We start from the raw sequence: 19643 nt of genomic DNA, 5'->3' as shown, positions 1-19643 counted from the left end.
GTCTGAAGGCCTCAGCACCAGCAGCACCAAGGGCAGAAGATATCCCAGATCAAGCAGTCAAGCGGAGACAGGATGCATTCTTCCTTTCCTGACTTTTTGTTCTATTTAGGCCCTCAACAGACTGGATGCTGCCCACACACTTTGGGGAGGGCAATGCACTTTACTCAGTCTATCCATTCAAATGCTCATCTTTTCTGAAAACAACTTCACAGACACACCAAGAAATAATGTTTAACCAGATATGTGGGCATCCGTGATCCAGTTAAGATGACACATAAAAGTAACTATCACACTGGGTTAAGCATTTTATATGCAAGATTGCAATCCTCACTTAAACCTACAATGTAGGCGATACTAGCCTTATTTTCAGGAGGTGAAACCAAGTCCCTGAGAGGTCTGAGTAACTTGTCCCAGGTCACACAGCACAGTAAGTGGCAGAGATGGAATTTGGATCCTGGTCTGAAGCCCACGCTTATTCTCCTAACCACTTGCTACCATCCCTCTGCCTCATTAAGATAAATTCTGAGCTAAAGATGAACACTGAACGAGTGGCAAGCAATCTAGTACCTGCTGAGTTCAGCGCCCTGGTGTCTCAGTACTGTACGTACTTTCACATTCACTATTCTAAGTCATACTCTGACCATGAGCTCAACATTGGGAACCAATCTGAGGGCATAAAATAAGGCTTTTTCCCCTACTTGTCTTACAAAAGTGAACCATGTTTACTGTGAAAGATTTGCAAACTACAGAAAAGTATAGTTCCTCAAAAAATTAAACACAGAATTACCATATGATCTAGCAATTCCACTCCTACATATACACTCCAAAGAATTGAAAGCAGGGACTCCAACAGATATCTGATACTCATGTTCATAGCAACATTGTTTACAATAGCTAAAATGTAGAAGTAACCAAAGTGTTTACTGGCAGATAAGTAGATAAACAAAATGTGGTCTCTACATGCAATGGAATATTATTCAGCCTTAACAAGGAAGGAAATCCTAATGCATGCTACAGCACGGGATTAACTTTGAAGACATCATGCTACATGAAATAGTCATAAAAGGAAGAATACTGTATTACCCCACTTACATGAGGCTTCTAGAATAGTTAAATCAATAAAGATGGAAAGTAGAAATGTCATGGAGGGAGAATAAGGGAGTTGTTTAATTGGTACAGTTTCAATTTCACAAGATGAAAAGAGTTCTGTCAATGGATGGTGGTGATGGTTGCACAATGTGAATGCACTTAATGCCACTGAACTGAATATCTAAAAATAGTTAGGATGGTGAAATGTATGTTATGTCTCTTTTACCACCATTAAAAAAGTATAAAGAAACAGGAAAAAAAATTGGCCATGATATCTCAGTGCAACTCTATTGATATGTTCACATGGTCTTTCTGAGTCTTTTTTCTAATCTTAGCCTTTTGATAGGTCTTTTTTGACAGCTTCCTCTCTTCTCCATTACAGGAACATGTTTTTGCAGTTGTGCGACCCAAATGGGTCATTTCAAGCTGCCCCACCGGATGTGGAGCGCTGATGTGTAAGTATTACTTTAATACCCATGACACGGCCAGGTAGACAAGACTCCCAGGAAAGACGGAACTCACAGAACACGATTATGGGGAATCTGGGCTCCTGGGGACCTTCAGGGCCTTCCATCTCCTACTGATGAAGGATCACTGATTTATCAGACGTTACCCTGCTTAAACAGAAGCAGCCTATCAGGGCAGCTCACTCCATTCCTAGAATCAAACATACCCAACCCACCCCCCTTATTTTACAGAGAACAATCAGTGGAGAACCATAGATCTTATTCCTAGAAAGCTGATGAGCCCCGTTTCTCTCGCAATGGAAAGACCTGGCCGCCCTGGGCCACATCCCCACCTGCCACAGGAGCTGGCAGCAGAGGTGCAAGCGCTCTGCAGTTGGCCGCAGTCCCCTCCACTCTTCTCTCAAAATAGGCTCGGGTCTTTAACCTAGACGACCCCCACTGGCCCCCAAGCTTTTTTTTTTGTTTTGAGATGGAGTCTCCCTCTGTCGCCCAGGCTGGGGTGTGGAGTGCAGTGGTGCGATCTCGGCTCACTGCAACCTCCGTCTCATGGGTTCATGCGATTCTCCTGCCTCAGCCTCTTGAGTAGCTGGGACTACAGGCGTGCGCCACCACACCTGGCTGGTTTTTGTATTTTTAGTAGAGACGGGGTTTCGCCATGTTGGGCAGGCTGGTCTTGAACTCCTGATCTCAAGTGATCCACCCATCTTGGTCTCCCAAAGTGCTGGGATTACAGGTGTCCGCCACCACGCCCGGCTAATTTTCGTATTTTTAGTAGAGTTGAGGTTTCACCATGTTGGCCAGGCTGGTCTCGAACTCCTGACCTCTGGTGATCCACCCGCCTCGACCTCCCTAAGTGCTGGGATTACAAGCATAAGCCACCGCGCCCGCCCTCCCCAAAGCATTTTTAATTGCGGTGCCGGCTTTAAAAAAACTTTTAGGTCAAGAAACGCGCTCCAGAAGCGCCGCGAGGGTACGTTGGCCAGGCGCCTTCTGTCACCTGCGCAGCAGCAGGGGCCGCGGACCTCCCCGCCCGGGCAGGACCAGGTCCGCAGCGGCCTCGGCGCCCTGGCCCCGCTGTGTAACACACCGCCCGGGGCTGGGCCCCTGCACGCCCGCGGGCCTCGGCGTCTGTACCCAGTACCGCGGGCGGCGACACCTACCTCGCGGGGCTGGGGAGGCCCGAATGGGCTAAGAGACGGGACCGTGCCCAGCACCGGGCCTGGCACACAGCGGGCACCCAGTTTGGGGGCGGTGTCGCGCACTCCCAGCGAAGAGGCTCCTGAGGCTGCAGGAGCAATGACAACGGGGGGGCCGCCCCCTCCCCACGCAGCCTAAGGGGCCGCGGCGGCCACCCGCGCCTGGCCCCAGGACCCCGCACCTCAGCCCGGGGTTGCGGGGGTGGCCGCGCGCACAGCTAGGCACTCGCGCATGCGCACCGACATCCAGGCCACGGAGCGAGGACAGAGGTTAGATGAGTTGAACCACTACGGGAAGGGGAGGGGAAGCTTTGGGAGGAGTCAGGGAGGGTGGAGAGAGGAAGAAAAAAGCAAGATGGGACCGCAAGCTGGACGTGACTGGAAGGGATCATGGCTGCGGAATCCAGCAGGGGCATTGGAGTTGATGTGCACTCAGCTCCGAGCTTCTTCGTAGTCCCTCACCCCCGTGGCTACTATGGACTGGTCCGGAAGGTCAGGCAGGGGGAAGCTGCGCAGGCGCAGTGTGAGCGGTAACATGGCTTCCAGGTCTAAGCGGAGGGTCGTGGAAAGTGGGGTTCCGCAGCCGCCGGACCCCCTACTCCAGCGCGACGACGAAGAGGAAGATGAAGTCGTGGATGAGGACGAAGGCGATGACGACAGTGACGAGGAAGAGGATGAAGAGGACCACGTCATTGACGAGGTGAGAAGGACACGCTTCCCTAGTTGGTTTATACCTGAGAAAAACTTTCTGGCAAGCCCAGGCTGTGTAAAAATAGTGTAGTGACTTCCCTAACTCTGAGGGTCTGTGAGGAAAAGCTGGAGAGAAGTTCTTTCTCAGGTTTCTCCTCGGTCTTTAACACACTGCAGCCACAGTAATTTTTTAAAGGCCGACTCCGGTCCGGTTAACCTCGCAACCCGCGTCCCCCCGAAAAAGCCCGCCACAACAGGTGTGTTCTCGCCCTTTCTAGTTCTCACGCTGAAGCCTCAAATACTGAATCGGCCACCGCGGGCCCGCAGAAGGGGCCCTCTCCCCTCAGGGCAGCAGCCGACCTCCTCTTCATTCTGCAGGCGGCACTCACGTGGGCCCTCGGTTTCTTGAAGGCTTCTGCCGGGTTCTACCGTAGAAGCTTTTTCAAATGCTCTTCTTCATCCTGCAGAGTTTTCCCTTTCTTCTTCAGATCTCAGCTAGGCTGTATTTTCTGGCTCCTGGGGCAGCTGACCCAAATCGTAGGTGAATCTTTGGCTTCATAGTCTCATAGAAGTGGGTTCTTTTCTTCAGAATAGGTCCTATAGTGCCTGGAAATATAGGTACTTCTTATTTGTTTAATAACTAATTAGGACCGAATGATCCTTCAGACTACTGAATGTTTAGATACCTCAACCTTAACTTGTCCGAAGCAGATTTGTATAATAATTCACGCCCCTCTCTTAACCGTCACCATTTCTGTAAATGGCCCATAAAATCACCAGCTGCTCTAACCCAAAACCTGGGACTTAACTTTAATTCCTCCCTTTCCTCATCCTATATCCAGTCCACCAGTAAATCCTGTTATCCAGACATTTCTCAGCACTGATTCTGAGACCATCGTAGTCCACACCTCCATTATCTCTTGCGTGGACTACTATTTAATATAACAGCTTTTAACCGGTGTGCTTTTCTCCATTCTTGTTTCCCTACAATCAGTCTATACTCCATCTACAGTCAGAGAGATCTTGTAGGTCTGATCTCACGCCTCTGCTCAGAATGCTCCATTGGCTTTCTAGTTCATTTACAAGAAGATCCAGGGTCCTTACGTTTGAGGGACAGAAAGGCAGCCTGGATGGCTGGATCAGAATAAGGAAGAGAGAGTGATAGGAAATAAAATCAGAGCGGTAACCATGAGTCATGAAGAGCATGGAGGGGAGGATACAGAGAAACATGGATGCAGGATTAGAGGTGACACCATGGCCCGTGCAGGTGATCAGTCTTTCCTTTCAGATCTTTACTTTGTCTTTATGCCTTGAATGCCATCTCACCATTTTTCACTTAGAACTTTAACTGGCTATTTTATTACTTTTGGGTTATAGAAATCAGTGCTTCTTGTGTTAACATGGAAAATCTATCAGACCACCACAGTCTTAATTCTAAATCACCTGGGAATGAGGGACAGGGCTCTTTTCTACAAACATGACTGTTCCTGCTGAAACCATGTGGAGATGAGCCCATACCCAGGAAAAGGGTGCTGGACAGATACTCCATTTGCTGCCCATTTCCCTGGTGGTGCCATAATAGTCTGGGACAGAGGTCCAAAACGTCTATCTAGGCAAAAAAAAAAAAAACAAAAAAAACAAAAAAACACTAGATGAGCATCATTTACAGAATGTATTTATGTCGAATAAGTTTAAGTCCTGAATAATGTCAATTTGCTATTTGGTTTAATTTGGAACACTCCCACCTGACCCCTTGTTTTGCTGCTCACATAATCTGGCTGAGTTAGCATTTGAAGTCTGCAAAGCTGGACTTAAAGAGTTCAAATTGGAGCTGGAATTGCTTCAGAATTCAAGCTGGAATTGCTCTAAGCAATTCCAGGGCCTTACACATTTAACAATTAAGGAAGCCTTAGATATATATGTAGTCAGGGTGGCAAGGTAAAAGGAGGTCTGATTTCCTCTGTGATGTACTTCAGCTAAGACCTAAATTCCCAAACCATTAAAACCTGAAGTGCCTCTAAATATATTATTTCTTTTTTTTTTTTTTTTTTTTTGAGAAGGAGTCTCGCTCTATCTCCCAGGCTGGAGTGCAGTGGCCGGATCTCAGCTCACTGCAAGCTCCGCCTCCCGGGTTTACGCCATTCTCCTGCCTCAGCCTCTGGGACTACACAGGCGCCCACCATCTCGCCCGGCTAGTTTTTTGTATTTTTTAGTAGAGACGGGGTTTCACCGTTTTAGCCAGGATGGTCTCGATCTCCTGACCTCGTGATCCGCCCGTCTCGGCCTCCCAAAGTGCTGGGATTACAGGCTTGAGCCACCGCGCCCGGCCAATATATTATTTCATCAGAACCCCAGGTTCATTGTGTCACTTATCAAGGTATGATTTAGGGTCCCCAAGGACTGACCTTGTTAGTGTTTAAAAGGAAGTAGGTTTTGTTTTTGGCATTTTAGTGCCATCTTCTAGATTCTGTTGTCTTGCAGATAGAGATCTGGGAGCCCAGCTACACATTCATTCTTCTAGTCCTTTGTACTCATCGTGTCTCCTCCTGCCTTAGGGCCTTTGTGCTGCTCCCTGTACCAGGAACTCTCTTTGCTGTTTCTCGGTTCCTTGCTCAAGTGTCACTTCTTTAAGGAAGCCTTTCCTGACTGACCTCTTATTTTTTAAGTTGTTACAGCACTGTGTACCTTTGTTTTATAGCACTTACATTTATTTCTGCAAATATTTCCTTAATGACTGTATTCCTCCCTAAATTGTAAGCTGCACGAGAGCAGGATCATTTGTGTCTGCCTTACTAACCTTTTCATTTTGAGTGCCTGGCACAGTGCTTGGTACGTGGATTGGTACTTAATAAATATTTGCTAAGCGAATGAAGTGTAACCTCAAATCCATGGGCTCAGTCAAGCTCTAGACAATTCGAGGGACTTTTGAAGTGATTTTGATTTTTGTGCACCCTTTTTGCAATCAGGAAAATAATTTCTCCTTTGTGGCTGCTGTGTCTGGTTTATTTGAACCGGACTTTCTCAACATTTAAACTAGGTTATTCTGAGTGTTTTGTTTTCTCAGGCTTTTGTGTCACATGAAGAAATAGTGTGAAAGTGCTTTGTATTCTCTACAGATGGCAATCTTGGCAATGTTTGCCTATTTTCAAGTCTAGATGTTTGCAGTTTTTCTGGTAACAACTATTTTGTGTGTTATTTACAGGAAGTGAATATTGAATTTGAAGCTTATTCCCTATCAGATAATGATTATGACGGAATTAAGAAATTACTGCAGCAGGTATTGTCTTTTATTTGTTATGCATAAATTTCCTCTTCTAAGAAAATTCGGGCTGGGTGCAGTGGTTCATGCCTATAATCTCAGCATTTTGGAAGGCTAAAGTGAAAGGATCACTTGAGCCCAGGAGTTTGAGACCAGGCTGGGCAACATAATGAGAACCTGTCTACAAAAAAATAAAAAATTAGCCAACTGAGGTAGCACACACCTTTAGTCCTAACTCCTCAGGAGGCTGAGGCCGGAGGATTACTTGAGTCTAGGAGCTCAAGGCTGCAGTGGGCTATGAATGCACCACTGAGCTCCAGTCTGGGCAACAGAGCAAGGCTCTGTCTCTTAAAAAAAAAAAAAGAAAATTCAGGTCATTCAGTACAGGCTTTCTCAAATTCAAATTTGTAGAATTTCCATTTCTGTCCTCTCCACCTTGCCTGGAAGAATTATTTCCTTTCATCTGCTAATTAGTTGAGCTTTTTTTTTTTTTTTTTAATTCACAGTTCTTATGTAACAGTCATATAACTGTGCTGTTTGGTGCTATAAAATTGATGCTTGCTGCTTCTCCTTACTCTTTTTACTCATATAATACAACTTTGGTTCTTTAACCTTCATAGCCTCTACTGTCCTTTTTTTTTTTTTTGTTTTTGTTTTTGTTTTTGTTTTTGTTTTTGTTTTTGAGACGGAGTCTCGCTCTGTCGCCCAGGCTGGAGTGCAGTGGCCGGATCTCAGCTCACTGCAAGCTCTGTCTCCCGGGTTCACGCCATTCTCCTGCCTCAGCCTCCCGAGTAGCTGGGACTACAGGCGCCCGCCACCTCGCCCGGCTAGTTTTTTGTATTTTAGTAGAGACTAAATACAAATACAAAGGGGTTTCACCGTGTTAGCCAGGATGGTGTCGATCTCCTGACCTCGTGATCTGCCCGTCTCGGCCTCCCAAAGTGCTGGCCTTTTCACCAAATTCTTTGGCCTTATGTTTATCCTCTCTTCTCCCTTTTTTCCTCCCCCTCCCCCGTTACTTCTGTATTACCACTGACTGCTTTTCTGAAATTTCATAATCTTTAGCTTCTTTGACTCGCCTGCGCTTTTCTTTCCCTCTTGGGATTGCTTTTCTAGGTTATCTTCTTAAGTCACAGAAATTTCTTTATTTGTATTTGAATATAGGATTTGAAGTTATTAGAAATCATGCTTTGATCTTAATTTAAATGTTTTTCCTCCTTTTAGCTTTTTCTAAAGGCTCCTGTGAACACTGCAGAACTAACAGATCTCTTAATTCAACAGAACCATATTGGGAGTGTGATTAAGGTAAGCAGGACAATCGTGTTTATTCTGATTAAATGAGTTCTTTATTCTGTTCATGCTGGGCATCACCATGCTTGTAATCCCAGCCCTTTGGGAAGCAAAGGTGGGAGGATTGCTTGAGGCCAGGAGTTCAAGACCATCCTGGGCAACATAGCAATACTCTGTCTGTACAAAAAATAACAAAAAATTAGCCGGGCATCATGGCACATGCCTATAGTCTTTTTACCCAGGTGGCTGAGGTAGGAGGATCTCTTCAGCCAAGGAGTTGAAGGCTGTGGTGAGCTTTTGATTGTGCCACTGCACTCTAGCCTGGCAACACAGCAAGACCCTATATCTGGGGTGGGGGGCGGGGAAGAGTTCTTATTCTGTTTAGCTCAAATTGGAAGTAGTACTACTGGAGGAAGGGAGACTGATCAGAAGTCATTGCAGAAATCCAAGCTTATTAAATGCAGTAGTCCAGGTGGTGGCAATGGAGAGGGAGAGAAGTGGGCTCATTTAGAACATATTTGGGAGATGAAATATGATGGGGTTTAGTCCCTGATTGAGTCTGAAAGTGAGAGGAAAAGGAGTCAAGGATGACTTCCAGGTTTCTAGCTTGAGCAAACAGGGTAACAAACATGGAGGAAGGCCAGGTTAGGAGGGGGAACGTGAGTTTGGGTTTGTACATTTTGATTTTGAGTTACCTGTGAGATACCGGGTAGCGGGTGGAGCCCTGGAGACTTGGGAGTTTGTCGTAAATGTTATTGAAGTCATAGAAGTGATTGAGGTTGCGCAGGGAGGGAAGGGACAGACACCTTAGTAATACCAAGACTACTTGGATATCCAAGTACTGTAAGTGGCAGAGCCAGCAAAGGAGATTAAAAGGGATGACAGGAGAAGTAGAAGAAACAACAGTGCAGTGATGTCATACATGGCAAGAAAGAGAACATTTGAAGGAGGAGGGGATGGTCATCCTTATCAGATAGATGTTGTAGAGAGCTCAACAAAATAGGACTGGTTTGGACCCTGGCTCTGCTGCTTGTCATCTGGTGGTTCTTTGGGTTATCTGTTGTTTGTATAACAAACCACTTCATAGCTTAGTGTTGTAAAATAGCAACAGTCATGTATTTGGCTCATGGATCTACAGTTTGGACAGAGCTTAGTAGGCACAGCTCATCTCTGCTCCTGCTCCATCATGTTAGCTGGGGAGGCTCGACTAGGGGCTGGAGGATTCCCTTTCAAGATGGCTCACTCACATGACTGGCAAGTTAGCCCTAGCTGTCTGTTGTGAGCTTAGCTGGGACTCTGGACCAGGGGCCTTAGTTCTTGTCCATGTGGGCCTTGCCACATATTGGGTTGCTTCCAAGAGCAAGCAGCCCAAAAGAAGCAGGCAGGAGTGGTGATATAGTGCCATTTCCACCAGTTGCTTAGTCAGTACAGATACAAATTTCTACCCAGGGGGAGGCCACATTGATCCCACCACTCCATGAGAAAAGTATCTAGGTCACTTTGTCAGAAGAGCATGTCCAAGAAGAGATCCACTGGGGCCATCTGCGAAAGATACAATCTGCCACAGTACCTTAATCTATTTCCATTTCTAGCTCTGAAAATGAGGATGATACTAGCACCTATCTTGTAGAGTGCATGGGTAAACAAAATGAGTTGCTGACTGCTTAGAACAGTGCCTGGCAACTGACAAGTGCTACATATGTGTAGTTGTCACTCTTGATGCCTTTTTCCTGTTCCTAGTACCTGTTCCCTAGCCTGTTGTGAAAAAGACAACAAACAAAAGTTCCATTCAGTCTAATGTTCCACTCGAAGTACATCACCTTCAGAGCCAAAATTCTTGAAAAGTAATCTTAAGTCATGGTTTCTAGTTCCCGTCCTCCTATTCATTCTTCAGACACTCTTATCTGACTTTTACACAACAAAAATTCTGACACTGAATGATAGGGTCACCAACATACTTGTTACTAAATACAGTGTACACTTTTCAAGGCTTCTGACAATATTAGTAACCTTATGGCACTCAATGTAAAGCAAATGAGAAATTAAACCTGTGGGGGCTTCCTTTTATTAGGGCAATGGGAAAAAGCAGACCACCTGCTCTTTCATCAAATAAATGTGATCTCTAGCTGATTCGTGTCTTAGAAGACACTTAGAAGACCTAATGGATATGGAGAAGCAGCAGTTATTTTTATCCTTGAAAGAGGTTATCTAATGGCAGGATTCACCCTTTAAATAGATAATCACATCAATAGCTCTGCAGTTATAACTGGCTTCTTTGGCTTCTCCAGAGATACTTGAGGTGTCCTGAGGATACAGACTTCTTGTTCTCAGTAAAGGGACTACCCAGAGCATTCAGTGGAGCCAGTCCCTAGGATCATAGAACAAAGGGCAGGGGTGTTCTCTTTTATCCCTTCTCTCTTGCCCGTGTGGTAGGTGTAAGTGGCCCTCAAGCATTGCCCAGCTTCACTAATGGTCAAGATTGACAAGTGTTCTGGAAACTCATGAGTTTTAGATGAAACAATGCTGTGGGCCAGCAGAGAAGCAAGGCTTGGCTCCAGCCAAATTGTGTAGAAAACAAATTAAAATGCTTTATTTCATGAGGTTTTATCTCTTCTGGTTTTGTATTATATTGAGAATCTGATAAAATGACTTAAGAATCTAGTACAAAGAAATTTCAATCTGTCCAGAATCTGGGACAGATTGAAATGAGTCAAGGGAGGTAAAGTGAAATGAACAAGGTCACACAGTATTTAAGATACAATGCTTTCCAAGATGATGGTGCTAAAACTGTGACAGTATTTAAGATATAATGCTTTCTAAGATGGCAGTGGTAAAACAAAGTGTTGCTTTTGAAAAGTGAAAAGATAAATAATTCCTACATCCCAAGACTTGGTATTATACTAAATATAACATTTAAATATTTTTTCTTTTAAAATAGCAAACGGATGTTTCAGAAGACAGCGATGATGATGTGGATGAAGATGAGGTTTTTGGTTTCATAAGCCTTTTAAATTTAACTGAAAGAAAGGTTGGTTTCACTGGGTGGCATCTGAATGGTTATTTCTTAGGCCAAAACCACTTTTATTCAATGTATGGTGAAAATGTCTTATGTCAGACAGTAATATTAACTATAGAGATAAGTGCTCTTTTGAAATCTTACTGTAATCCTTTTTCGATATGAAGGTGGTGGTGTTGGGTCTGTACCCAGTTAAAGGTGTTTGCTCCCTGTGCTTTAGGGAATCATCTGGCTTTGCAGTCCTGATGTTAGTACTGATGCAGGAGCTGTTTGTGCTCTCTGCAGCTGTTATCTTTGCTACTTGCGTAGTGGGGATATTCTCAGGCCTTGCTGCCTCTATGTTGAGGGCACTTACTGACATTTTGTTTTGTTTTGATTCATCTCTTTTTATTGACTCTCTGATGAGTTGTAATAAAAAGTAAACCAGCTGCTTACCTTCCTTAGAATAAGATGCAGGCTACACTTAATCGTTAATTTTGAAATAAACTTTCCATTACTTCCATCTGTCTTTATGAGATGGACTAGAATTGCCATTCCAGTGTGTCTGCATGTTAATTGATGACTCTCTTACCACTGATCATGGGATGGTAAATAACCAGTGTGTTTGCTTTTGAGAAATGCTTAAGCAGTCAACACTGAAGACATACAAGATGTTAAGGCTATGGCAGGAAACTGCCATTAACTGTAAGGTGAAAAGTGATAGCTCTTACTTTCAGGTTTTCTCCTGTATGTGACGGCTTGTAATAGGAAACAAGCTTTCTCTTTGCTTTCTAGGGTACCCAGTGTGCTGAACAAATTCAAGAGTTGATTCTCAGCTTCTGTGAGAAGAATTGTGAAAAGAGCATGGTTGAACAGCTGGACAAGTTTTTAAATGACACCACCAAGCCTGTGGGCCTTCTCCTAAGTGAAAGATTCATTAATATCCCTCCACAGATCGCTCTGCCCATGTACCAGCAGCTTCAGTAAGAGACTTGGGAAAATGTCTTTGAACAGTAATTTTTTTTCAAATAGATTCATAAATGTCATTTAAGTAGAATATGCAGGTATAGAAAGAGTTCCTTCCTTGGTTTAAGCGGGTTTAGTGTGAGGGGAGTGGAAGAAACATCCTGTGAAGTGCATACATTATTAACAACTGGCTTTTTGAAGAGTTTGTGACAATAATCTTGAAATTTAAACTTAAGATTTAAGTGGTACATAAGTAAATAATTTCATAATAGACGACTTTTCATCTCCATTTGATTGAAGTTTTCATCTTCACAGATAGCTTTCTGCAACACGAATAAAATAATGAACAATTACAATAATAACAAAACTGGTAAAGTTTCCAAATTCTATGGGTATGTTTCATAACTAATGAAACCACAGTCCTGATACTATGGCTAGCTTTTCAGAGTTTTTGTTCTATTTTTTAATCCAGGAGTTTTAAGTTTACAAAAATATTTCAAATGTAGCTGTGAAGTCTAGCAAACTGAATGCACTAAGAATTGTATTGCCCGTGCTTTGCAATAGAGGACAAAATATTGGCAGACGCTCTTATTTATTTCTATCTATTAAAAAAATTTTTTTTTTTTCTGCAGAGACAGGGTCTTGCTGCATTGCCCAGGCTGGTCTTGAACTCCTAGGCTAAAGCGATCTTCCCGCCTTGGCCTCCCAGTATTGGGATTACAGGTGTCAGTCACAGCGCTTGGCCTACACAGATTCTTTCTAGAATATTCTCAGAGGTCATAGCACTTGCGTTGTGGTTTTCCTTTAAATAGCTGTAGGAATGCAACTCTAGTCTGGAAACCTCTAGGTTTGCTGTTTTTCCCTAAGGATTCAGTGCTTCTCTCCTGCTCCCTGCTCTCTCAGCTGCAGTTCAGATTGTGCTTCTGGTGCTTTAAGTGGTTTTTGTTTTTTTTTTTTTTCTTTTTTTTTTTGATCAGCTGAAGCTCACATTTATTTGGTTTTATAGGAGGGTGATTTGCTTTCTCCTAGTCCTGTTAAAGCTGAAATGAGCCAAGCACAGTGGTACACGCCTGTAGTCCCAGCTACTCAGGAGGCTGAGGCAGGAGGAATGCTTGAGGCCAGGAGTTCCAAGCTGCAGTAGACTATGATTGTGCCTATGAATAGCCACTGCACTCCAGCCTGGGCAAAATTGCAAGACCCTGTATCTTTAAAAAAAAAAAAAAAAAGAAAAGGCCAGGTATGGTGGCTCATGCCTGTAATCCCAACACTTTGGGAGGCTAAGCCTGGCAGATCACTTGAGGCTAGGAGTTTGAGACCAGCCTGGCCAACATGGCGAAACCCCAATTCTACTAAAAATACACACACAAAAAAATTAGTTGGATATGGTGGTGTAGGCCTGTAATCCCAGCTACTCGGGAGGCTTAGGCACGTAAATCATGTGAACCTGGGAGGTGGAGGTTGCAGTAAGCCGAGACTGCGCCATTGTACTCTACAACCTGGGCAACAGAGTGAAATTTTGTCTCCAAACGAAAAAAAAAAAAAAAAAAAAAGCTGAAGAGGAGGGTTGTTCTGAGTTTATTCTCTTGTTCAAGGGCATCCACATGCACAGGGCTATGTTTGATTTTCAGAAACAAGAAACATTAAGGCTTTGTTGCCATTCCATTGCTAGAATTTAGGGTATGTGTTTATGCAGTTTCTGCAGTATGTCAGAAATTAGTTCCAGACTCTAGCAGTTGACTGTAGTAGTAGTCACAGGCTGTAGTGACATTGGTTGTGGCTGTATACCTTTGTGTGTTTCAGTTAAATGTTCATAGATTTAAAAAATTCAAAAATTCAGATTCGCATATATTTTTAACTTCTGCACAGGCAGAGCAGTGATACATTGAGTGGATTTGAGATTCATCTGATCTGTTAGTTGCTATATATCCACAAATCAGCATAATCTGAGAGATATACTATTATAAAAAGTAGTACATAATCAGTCTAAAATGCAACTGATTATGTAAATAAAAATCACTGCTGTAGACTTAAGTGTTCAGATTGAATGCCTGCGTCACAGCAGAACCCACCGAAGATGCCTCACCAGGTTTTCTCTGTGCTCTGGTTTGTTCATGTATTTCACTTGACCCAGCAGGTAAACAAATGCTGTGTGTGCCTTGTAGGAAAGAACTGGCGGAGGCACACAGAACCAATAAGCCATGTGGGAAGTGCTACTTTTACCTTCTGATTAGTAAGACATTTGTGGAAGCAGGAAAAAACAATTCCAAAAAGAAACTTAGCAACAGAAAGAAAGCTGCGTTAATGTTTGCAAATGCAGAGGAAGAATTTTTCTATGAGGTAAGACTATCCTGCTTATCTATTTGTTTACATGTAAATAAGGATTTTCTTGAAAATGATTTATCAAGATTTATTGTTCTCCCACTTCATGTCCAAGTCTTTCAAGTGTGGCCACTGTTTTTCGGTTTCCCCATAGGACCTAGCAGCTAACATAGTGCCAGGTACATAGTAGGTACTCAAGAGGCTAGGCACTAGCCTCCTTGCCTGCACTGTGGTTATGAGCGTGAGGAGGAGGAGGAGAAAAGCGATTAACCTGCTAAGAATGATGAGGCATTTATAATACGCTTCCTGTGAAATCTTTCCTTCTAAAACCATGCGGAGAGGTAGACATTAGCCTGGGGTTTACAGTTGTGGACTTTAAGTCATAGGGAGATGAGGGAAATTACCTGAGATCACACAGCTGGTCAGTGTGGAAGGTGGGGCATCCCTGCTACTCTGTGTTCTTAGTCGTGGATGTCATCCTGCTGGTGGGATTTCTCCGGCATTTTTTTCCTATAAATGTAGCTTGTACTGTGATGGACAGCCATATACCAGAGAATATTCTTTCTCACCCTCTCTTCCTCTGAAAAATCTTGAAGTGGGCCAGGCATGGTGGCGCACACCTGTAATCCCAGTACCTTGGGAAGCTGAGGCGGGCAGATCACCTGAGGCCAGGAATTCAAGACCAGCCTGGCCAACATGGAGAAACCCCATCTCTACTAAAAATACAAAAAAAAATTAGCCGGGCATGGTGACAGATGTCTGTAATCCCAGCTACTCGGGAGGCTAAGGCAGGAGAATTGCTTGAACCTGGGAGGCAGAGACTGCAGTGAGCCGAGATCACGTTACTGCACTCTAGCCTAAGCAACAAGAACGAAACTCTGTCTTAAACAAACAAACAAACAAAAAAAATCTTGAAGTGTATCTCTGAGGGGAACATATTTTCCTGAATTGGATGATATCACTTATCACTTTTAAGACCTCTACAGAAGACTAAAGCACTACAAATTTAGCTGTGCCCTTCTTTTCCAGGAAGTAAATCGTAAACGTAATTTTTAAAAAACATGCTTCAGCACCTCAGGTCGACCATTTGCGGGGAGTATGTATGGGTGTTTTAAGATGGCGGGGTATGCAGATTTACTCTGTCTTCACACAAAAGCCTGATGCTAAGGAAGCAGCTGAGAAAGTGAGAAAAGAGTATTTGAAGACCAGTTCTAGTTAATTATCAAATTTTATGAGTCTTAATTTCACTTACATATCACAAGATTATTTTGACAATTACATGAAAATATCACTTAGCTGCTTGCTCATCTCTTAGAAGTTGCATGCCTCTATCCCTGTTCCTCATGTGGGTTTAAAATCTACTTGGTTTGTGTTTTATAACTTCTGCCTGAATGTCCATTTGAACTTTTAAAATTCTGAGTTTTGCTTCTTTTTAGCTCTCATTCTTATTTAAGCATATGCCAAACATAATATTCTTTGCCGTAGATTAAATGGGTTTTGTCTTTGGGTTGTCCCGATTTTTAATTCATGGTTACTTATTTGGTTTAGAAGGCAATTCTGAAGTTCAACTACTCAGTGCAGGAGGAGAGCGACACTTGTCTGGGAGGCAAATGGTCTTTTGATGACGTACCAATGACGCCCTTGCGAACTGTGATGTTAATTCCAGGCGACAAGATGAACGAAATCATGGATAAACTGAAAGAATATCTATCTATTTAACCCATTTCCAGTGGACAGTGATGGGCCTGTTTTTGTAACATTACCAGAAAACTCAGTGGAGATTTACTGAAAAACTCATGACTTTATTCAGATTAAGGTCCTCCACAAAAAGTAGGGTTCTGTCCCATGTGTCTGTGACACATTTACAAAATACCAGTTTTTTAAAATTTTGATCAAATTATGAGTGGTTGATTTAAAAACTTTTCCAAGAAGAAGAAAAACATGGAGTAGGAATTTAAAGAACTCAATAAAAACTTCTATTTTTTATTTTAAAATAATATACACAGTGTTATTTTCTTCAAGACCGTCCTGTGGGTGTGAGATCCGTCTTCGCGTCACATGCCTGCCATCCCCAGCAGCTCAGCCACCCAGCTAACTTTGGGACCCTGCTGCACCTTGCGTTTGCCGGGGAGTCACTGTAGAGTGCATCTCTGTTCAGCAGTTTCAGGGCACGTCTCACATATTTTCTGTTCCTTATTCATTGTTGACATAGGGGACAGGTGATCCATTACTTGCTGTAGAATATCCTTACTTTCACTAGGAGGCAGATTACTGAAATAGTATTGTGGTACCAGTTGCATAAATCTGTTTGTTTAAAACAAAAAGATTAGATTTTGAGTGGGGAAGGTGGTGAGAGACACCAAACATTATGTCTGGGCACTTCCCATCCCTGGAGCATCTACCTGCAGAACCAATGTTTAATTTGAACTCCTCAGTATCTCAGTCCGACTTTGTAAAATAAATACTTTCTGGTTTTCATGCAGCCAGTGCTGTTGTATTTCTAGAATAAGTTGGTCTCTCTAGTGTTATGTCACACAGTGGAAATGCTGTCTACCACTAACCTTTAGTGGCAACTGGTATTTCCTCTAAGACCCAACACCGTATGAGAGGCACCGATCATGTATGCTTAGGAGAGCTTTAGGTAGGGGCTATCTTTGCTTATTTCTCATTTTAACTAGTACCACTCCACATCCTGCTGCGTAAGCCAGACACCTATGAGTCACTCTTGGTTGCTGCCTTGAACACTACTTGCCGGAATAGTAGTGGAAACTTCAAAATGGATCCAGACTCTCTAGTGGCTTCTCAAAGACAAGCAGAGTAGTCTCACTCTCACCACTGCCTCTCCTTTCCATTCATGTGTCAGCCACAGTTCTTTTTTCTTTTTAGACAGGGTCTTGGTCTGTCTCCCAGGCTGGTGTGCAGTGGTGTGACAATAGCTCACTGCAGCCTTGACCTGGGCTCAAGCGATCCTCTGCCACAGACTCTCAAGTAGCTGGCACTATAGGCGCGTGCCACCATGCCCAGCTAATTTTTTTTATTTTGTAGAGACAGGGTCTTGCTATGTTGCCAGGGCTGGTCTTGAACTCTTGGGCTCAAGCCATCCTCCTGCCTTGGCCTCCCAAGGTGCCTGGCCAGCTACAGTGATCCTTAAAACTATATTGAGAAGATGCTACTCTTGCTTAAAATGCTCCAATTGCTGTGTACTGCACTTGGATAAAATGTAAACTATGTGGCTCACAAAGCCTTACACCTTCTGGTGGTGCCTGCCTCTCTCTTCAGCCTCCCCTCCTTCCTCTTCCTTGACAACTCCAACTGCAGTGGCTCTTGAAAGATGGCTGAGCTCATTCCTCTCAAGGTCAACGCACCTGCAAACAGTGCATTTCTCTAGCATTCTGTTCCTCTTAAAGACACATGGTCTTTGTTTTTATTTCTACACTCTTTTCTCTGCTGTAATCTCCTAAAAGGCAGGGGCATTTCTTAGGTATCCACAGAGGCCTGCCCTTAGTAGGAGGTACTCTCAGCATAAATTAAGATTGTATCAGTGTAAACTTTAGAACTAAGAATAAAAGCCAAATTTGTCATTTACTCCTACAGGTATGAAATAAAAAAAAAAAATACAACCCTTTCTTCCCCATTAAACTTACAGTTCAGGAGAGATTTCTGAGGTAATCCTGATGTAGTTGTTCTCAGAAATGCTGAATTTATGGAAGAGGACCCACTCTGGCATCTTCTTGGCGACTGAGTAACCAGACAGGGGATGCAGCTGGGCAACCTGCTTATGTGTCAGCATTAAGTAGTTACCTGAGCCGTCAATGTCCCGAGCAATCTGAAAGGCAGAGTTTTAAAGAAAAAAGATTTTGTATTAATACGGAGATCATTATACAAAAATGTTTGTTGAAGAAAATAGCAAAGTATTTCATACGGGATAGTTAAAACTAAAATTTGCCACTCATGTTTCCTATTTTCACATGTAGAAAATAAGCCATAAGCATGTTTTGCCTAAGACTTTGAGACAGTGATGTTAACTAACTTCAGCAACAGCAGGGCACTGTGCTAAAATGGTGCAGCTGTGAGGTTAATGTTTTGGCCATGAGATGAAACGTAGCACACTACCCGCCATACTATGGGCGACATACACTCCAATGCCAAGTGCTTTACACTTGGTGTTTAGCACACAGTGACCCTGTGATGTAGGAACCTTACTTTACAGATGAGGAAATCCATACTGAAATGTCATTTTTCTCCATTAAGACTACGTATTCTGCCTTGGCCCTTTATTCCCTTGAGGGGAAGGATATTTAAGTATCAAATCTTTAATAATAACATGGATTTTTAGTTTTACTTAATGTCGAAATCATCATCCTAAGTGAGCGATTGTTGGCAGCATGTCCTGGATATGTGCAATTCAGGGGAGCCTATGCCGAGGCAACCCCACCCCCTCTCACCTGCATAAAGTAACCAGACAGAAGAGCTTTCTTTATGTTTAGAGAGTTTTCCTTGGAGCCAAAAGCAGGTTCTGCATAGGGAAGCTCGATTCGCTTAATAATTTCTAAGAGTTCAGCTCGGATAACATCTGCCATTCTGAGTGCTGAACAGTTGAGGAAGTAATCATGACACCACTTTTCAACACAGTCTAGGAGGGAAAGAACACAAGGCTATTTAGAAATGATTTGTCAGAGGTTCTAAAGAGCCCAGGCCAGGCAGTTGCCATCTTTAAGCCCTGTGCTCTCCTCTCCTACAAAGGAGGCCACACAGGTGAGTGGCAGGAAGGCAGCAAGGACAAGGATTTCTGGTGGCTGCGAGGTCGGCTGTCAGGGCACTACCAGGAAGGGAGACGGTGCCACTGACAGCACCTATGCCACCTGCTGGGGTTCTGTGATCTCAGCCAACTGTGGAAACTTCCTAGTGGTGACTGAAGATGTATTTCACTAACCTGTGGCTCATAAAGGCCAGAGAGGATTTTGTAAGATCTATATTTTGTCTCTATGCATACAGCAAGGATGTATGTGGCCCAATTTAATCAAACTAGGCAGAAAAAAGCCCACAGTATAAATTCCTCTGATCTATGAAAATATCTCATATTTTATTTAATGATAAGAAAAGGATTAACTACCAGGTTGATTTGGGAATTAATTATGTTACAGTTAAGCTCATCTATCCTAGCTGTAACTTTTATATTAAAATTCAGGCATGTGAGTGAGTTTGAAGTTAGTCTTTCTGGCCACCTGTAATTACGTAAGATGGACCTGGGAATGTACGTGGCCGTGGCACTGCAGGCAGAAGACCCTCATTTACCCCGTCCTGTCCACTTGCACCACTCGGAGCAATGAGAGCATGTACTTAGTATCACCCATTCAGCATGCCCTCAAAAG

At 43.4% G+C, this 19643-nt stretch overlaps 3 protein-coding genes across 14 annotated transcripts in view; 1 reads left to right on the top strand and 2 right to left on the bottom strand.

The window, feature by feature from the left end:
• Window positions 1–3009, bottom strand: part of UROS (uroporphyrinogen III synthase) — a 35002-nt gene extending 31993 nt beyond the window's left edge. For 4 of the 6 annotated variants that reach the window (XR_002734165.3, XR_002734164.3, XM_023224255.3 and 1 more), the window contains exons 1-2: window positions 2717–3008; window positions 1612–1703 (exon numbers count right to left, since the gene is read on the bottom strand). Coding sequence is in view for 3 of the 6 variants with exons in the window: in XM_023224255.3 (XP_023080023.2) it covers window positions 1612–1663 (52 nt within the window). In the remaining 3 variants the exon portion in view is untranslated. Of the gene's footprint in view, window positions 1–1611; window positions 1704–2716 lie in introns of all 6 variants that reach the window. The other 2 variants (XM_023224256.3, XM_023224254.3) reach the window with 2 other exon arrangements.
• A 230-nt stretch (window positions 3010–3239) lies between these two features.
• Window positions 3240–19643, top strand: part of BCCIP (BRCA2 and CDKN1A interacting protein) — a 29038-nt gene continuing 12634 nt past the window's right edge. For 3 of the 4 annotated variants that reach the window (XM_026456530.1, XM_026456529.1, XM_026456531.2), the window contains exons 1-6: window positions 3240–3452; window positions 6645–6719; window positions 7926–8006; window positions 10930–11019; window positions 11782–11969; window positions 14115–14289. In XM_026456530.1, the coding sequence (XP_026312315.1) occupies window positions 3288–3452; window positions 6645–6719; window positions 7926–8006; window positions 10930–11019; window positions 11782–11969; window positions 14115–14289 (774 nt within the window). In that variant the 5' untranslated portion in view covers window positions 3240–3287. Of the gene's footprint in view, window positions 3453–6644; window positions 6720–7925; window positions 8007–10929; window positions 11020–11781; window positions 11970–14114; window positions 14290–15819; window positions 16271–19643 lie in introns of those variants that run through there. The other variant, XM_023224252.2, reaches the window with a different exon arrangement.
• DHX32 (DEAH-box helicase 32 (putative)) overlaps window positions 16053–19643 on the bottom strand; it is a 56300-nt gene continuing 52709 nt past the window's right edge. For all 4 annotated transcript variants that reach the window (XM_026456525.1, XM_026456526.1, XM_026456527.1 and 1 more), the window contains 3 exons: window positions 18717–18904; window positions 17916–18097; window positions 16053–16575 (listed from right to left, as the gene is read on the bottom strand). In XM_026456525.1, coding sequence (XP_026312310.1) covers window positions 16404–16575; window positions 17916–18097; window positions 18717–18904 — 542 coding nt within the window. In that variant the 3' untranslated portion in view covers window positions 16053–16403. The remainder of the gene's footprint in view (window positions 16576–17915; window positions 18098–18716; window positions 18905–19643) is intronic.

The sequence above is a fragment of the Piliocolobus tephrosceles genome, chromosome 9 (genome assembly GCF_002776525.5).
Source record: "Piliocolobus tephrosceles isolate RC106 chromosome 9, ASM277652v3, whole genome shotgun sequence".
NCBI lineage: Eukaryota > Metazoa > Chordata > Mammalia > Primates > Cercopithecidae > Piliocolobus > Piliocolobus tephrosceles.
The sequence above is the reverse complement of the archived record's forward strand: the minus strand, read 5'-3'. Positions and strand labels throughout refer to the sequence as shown.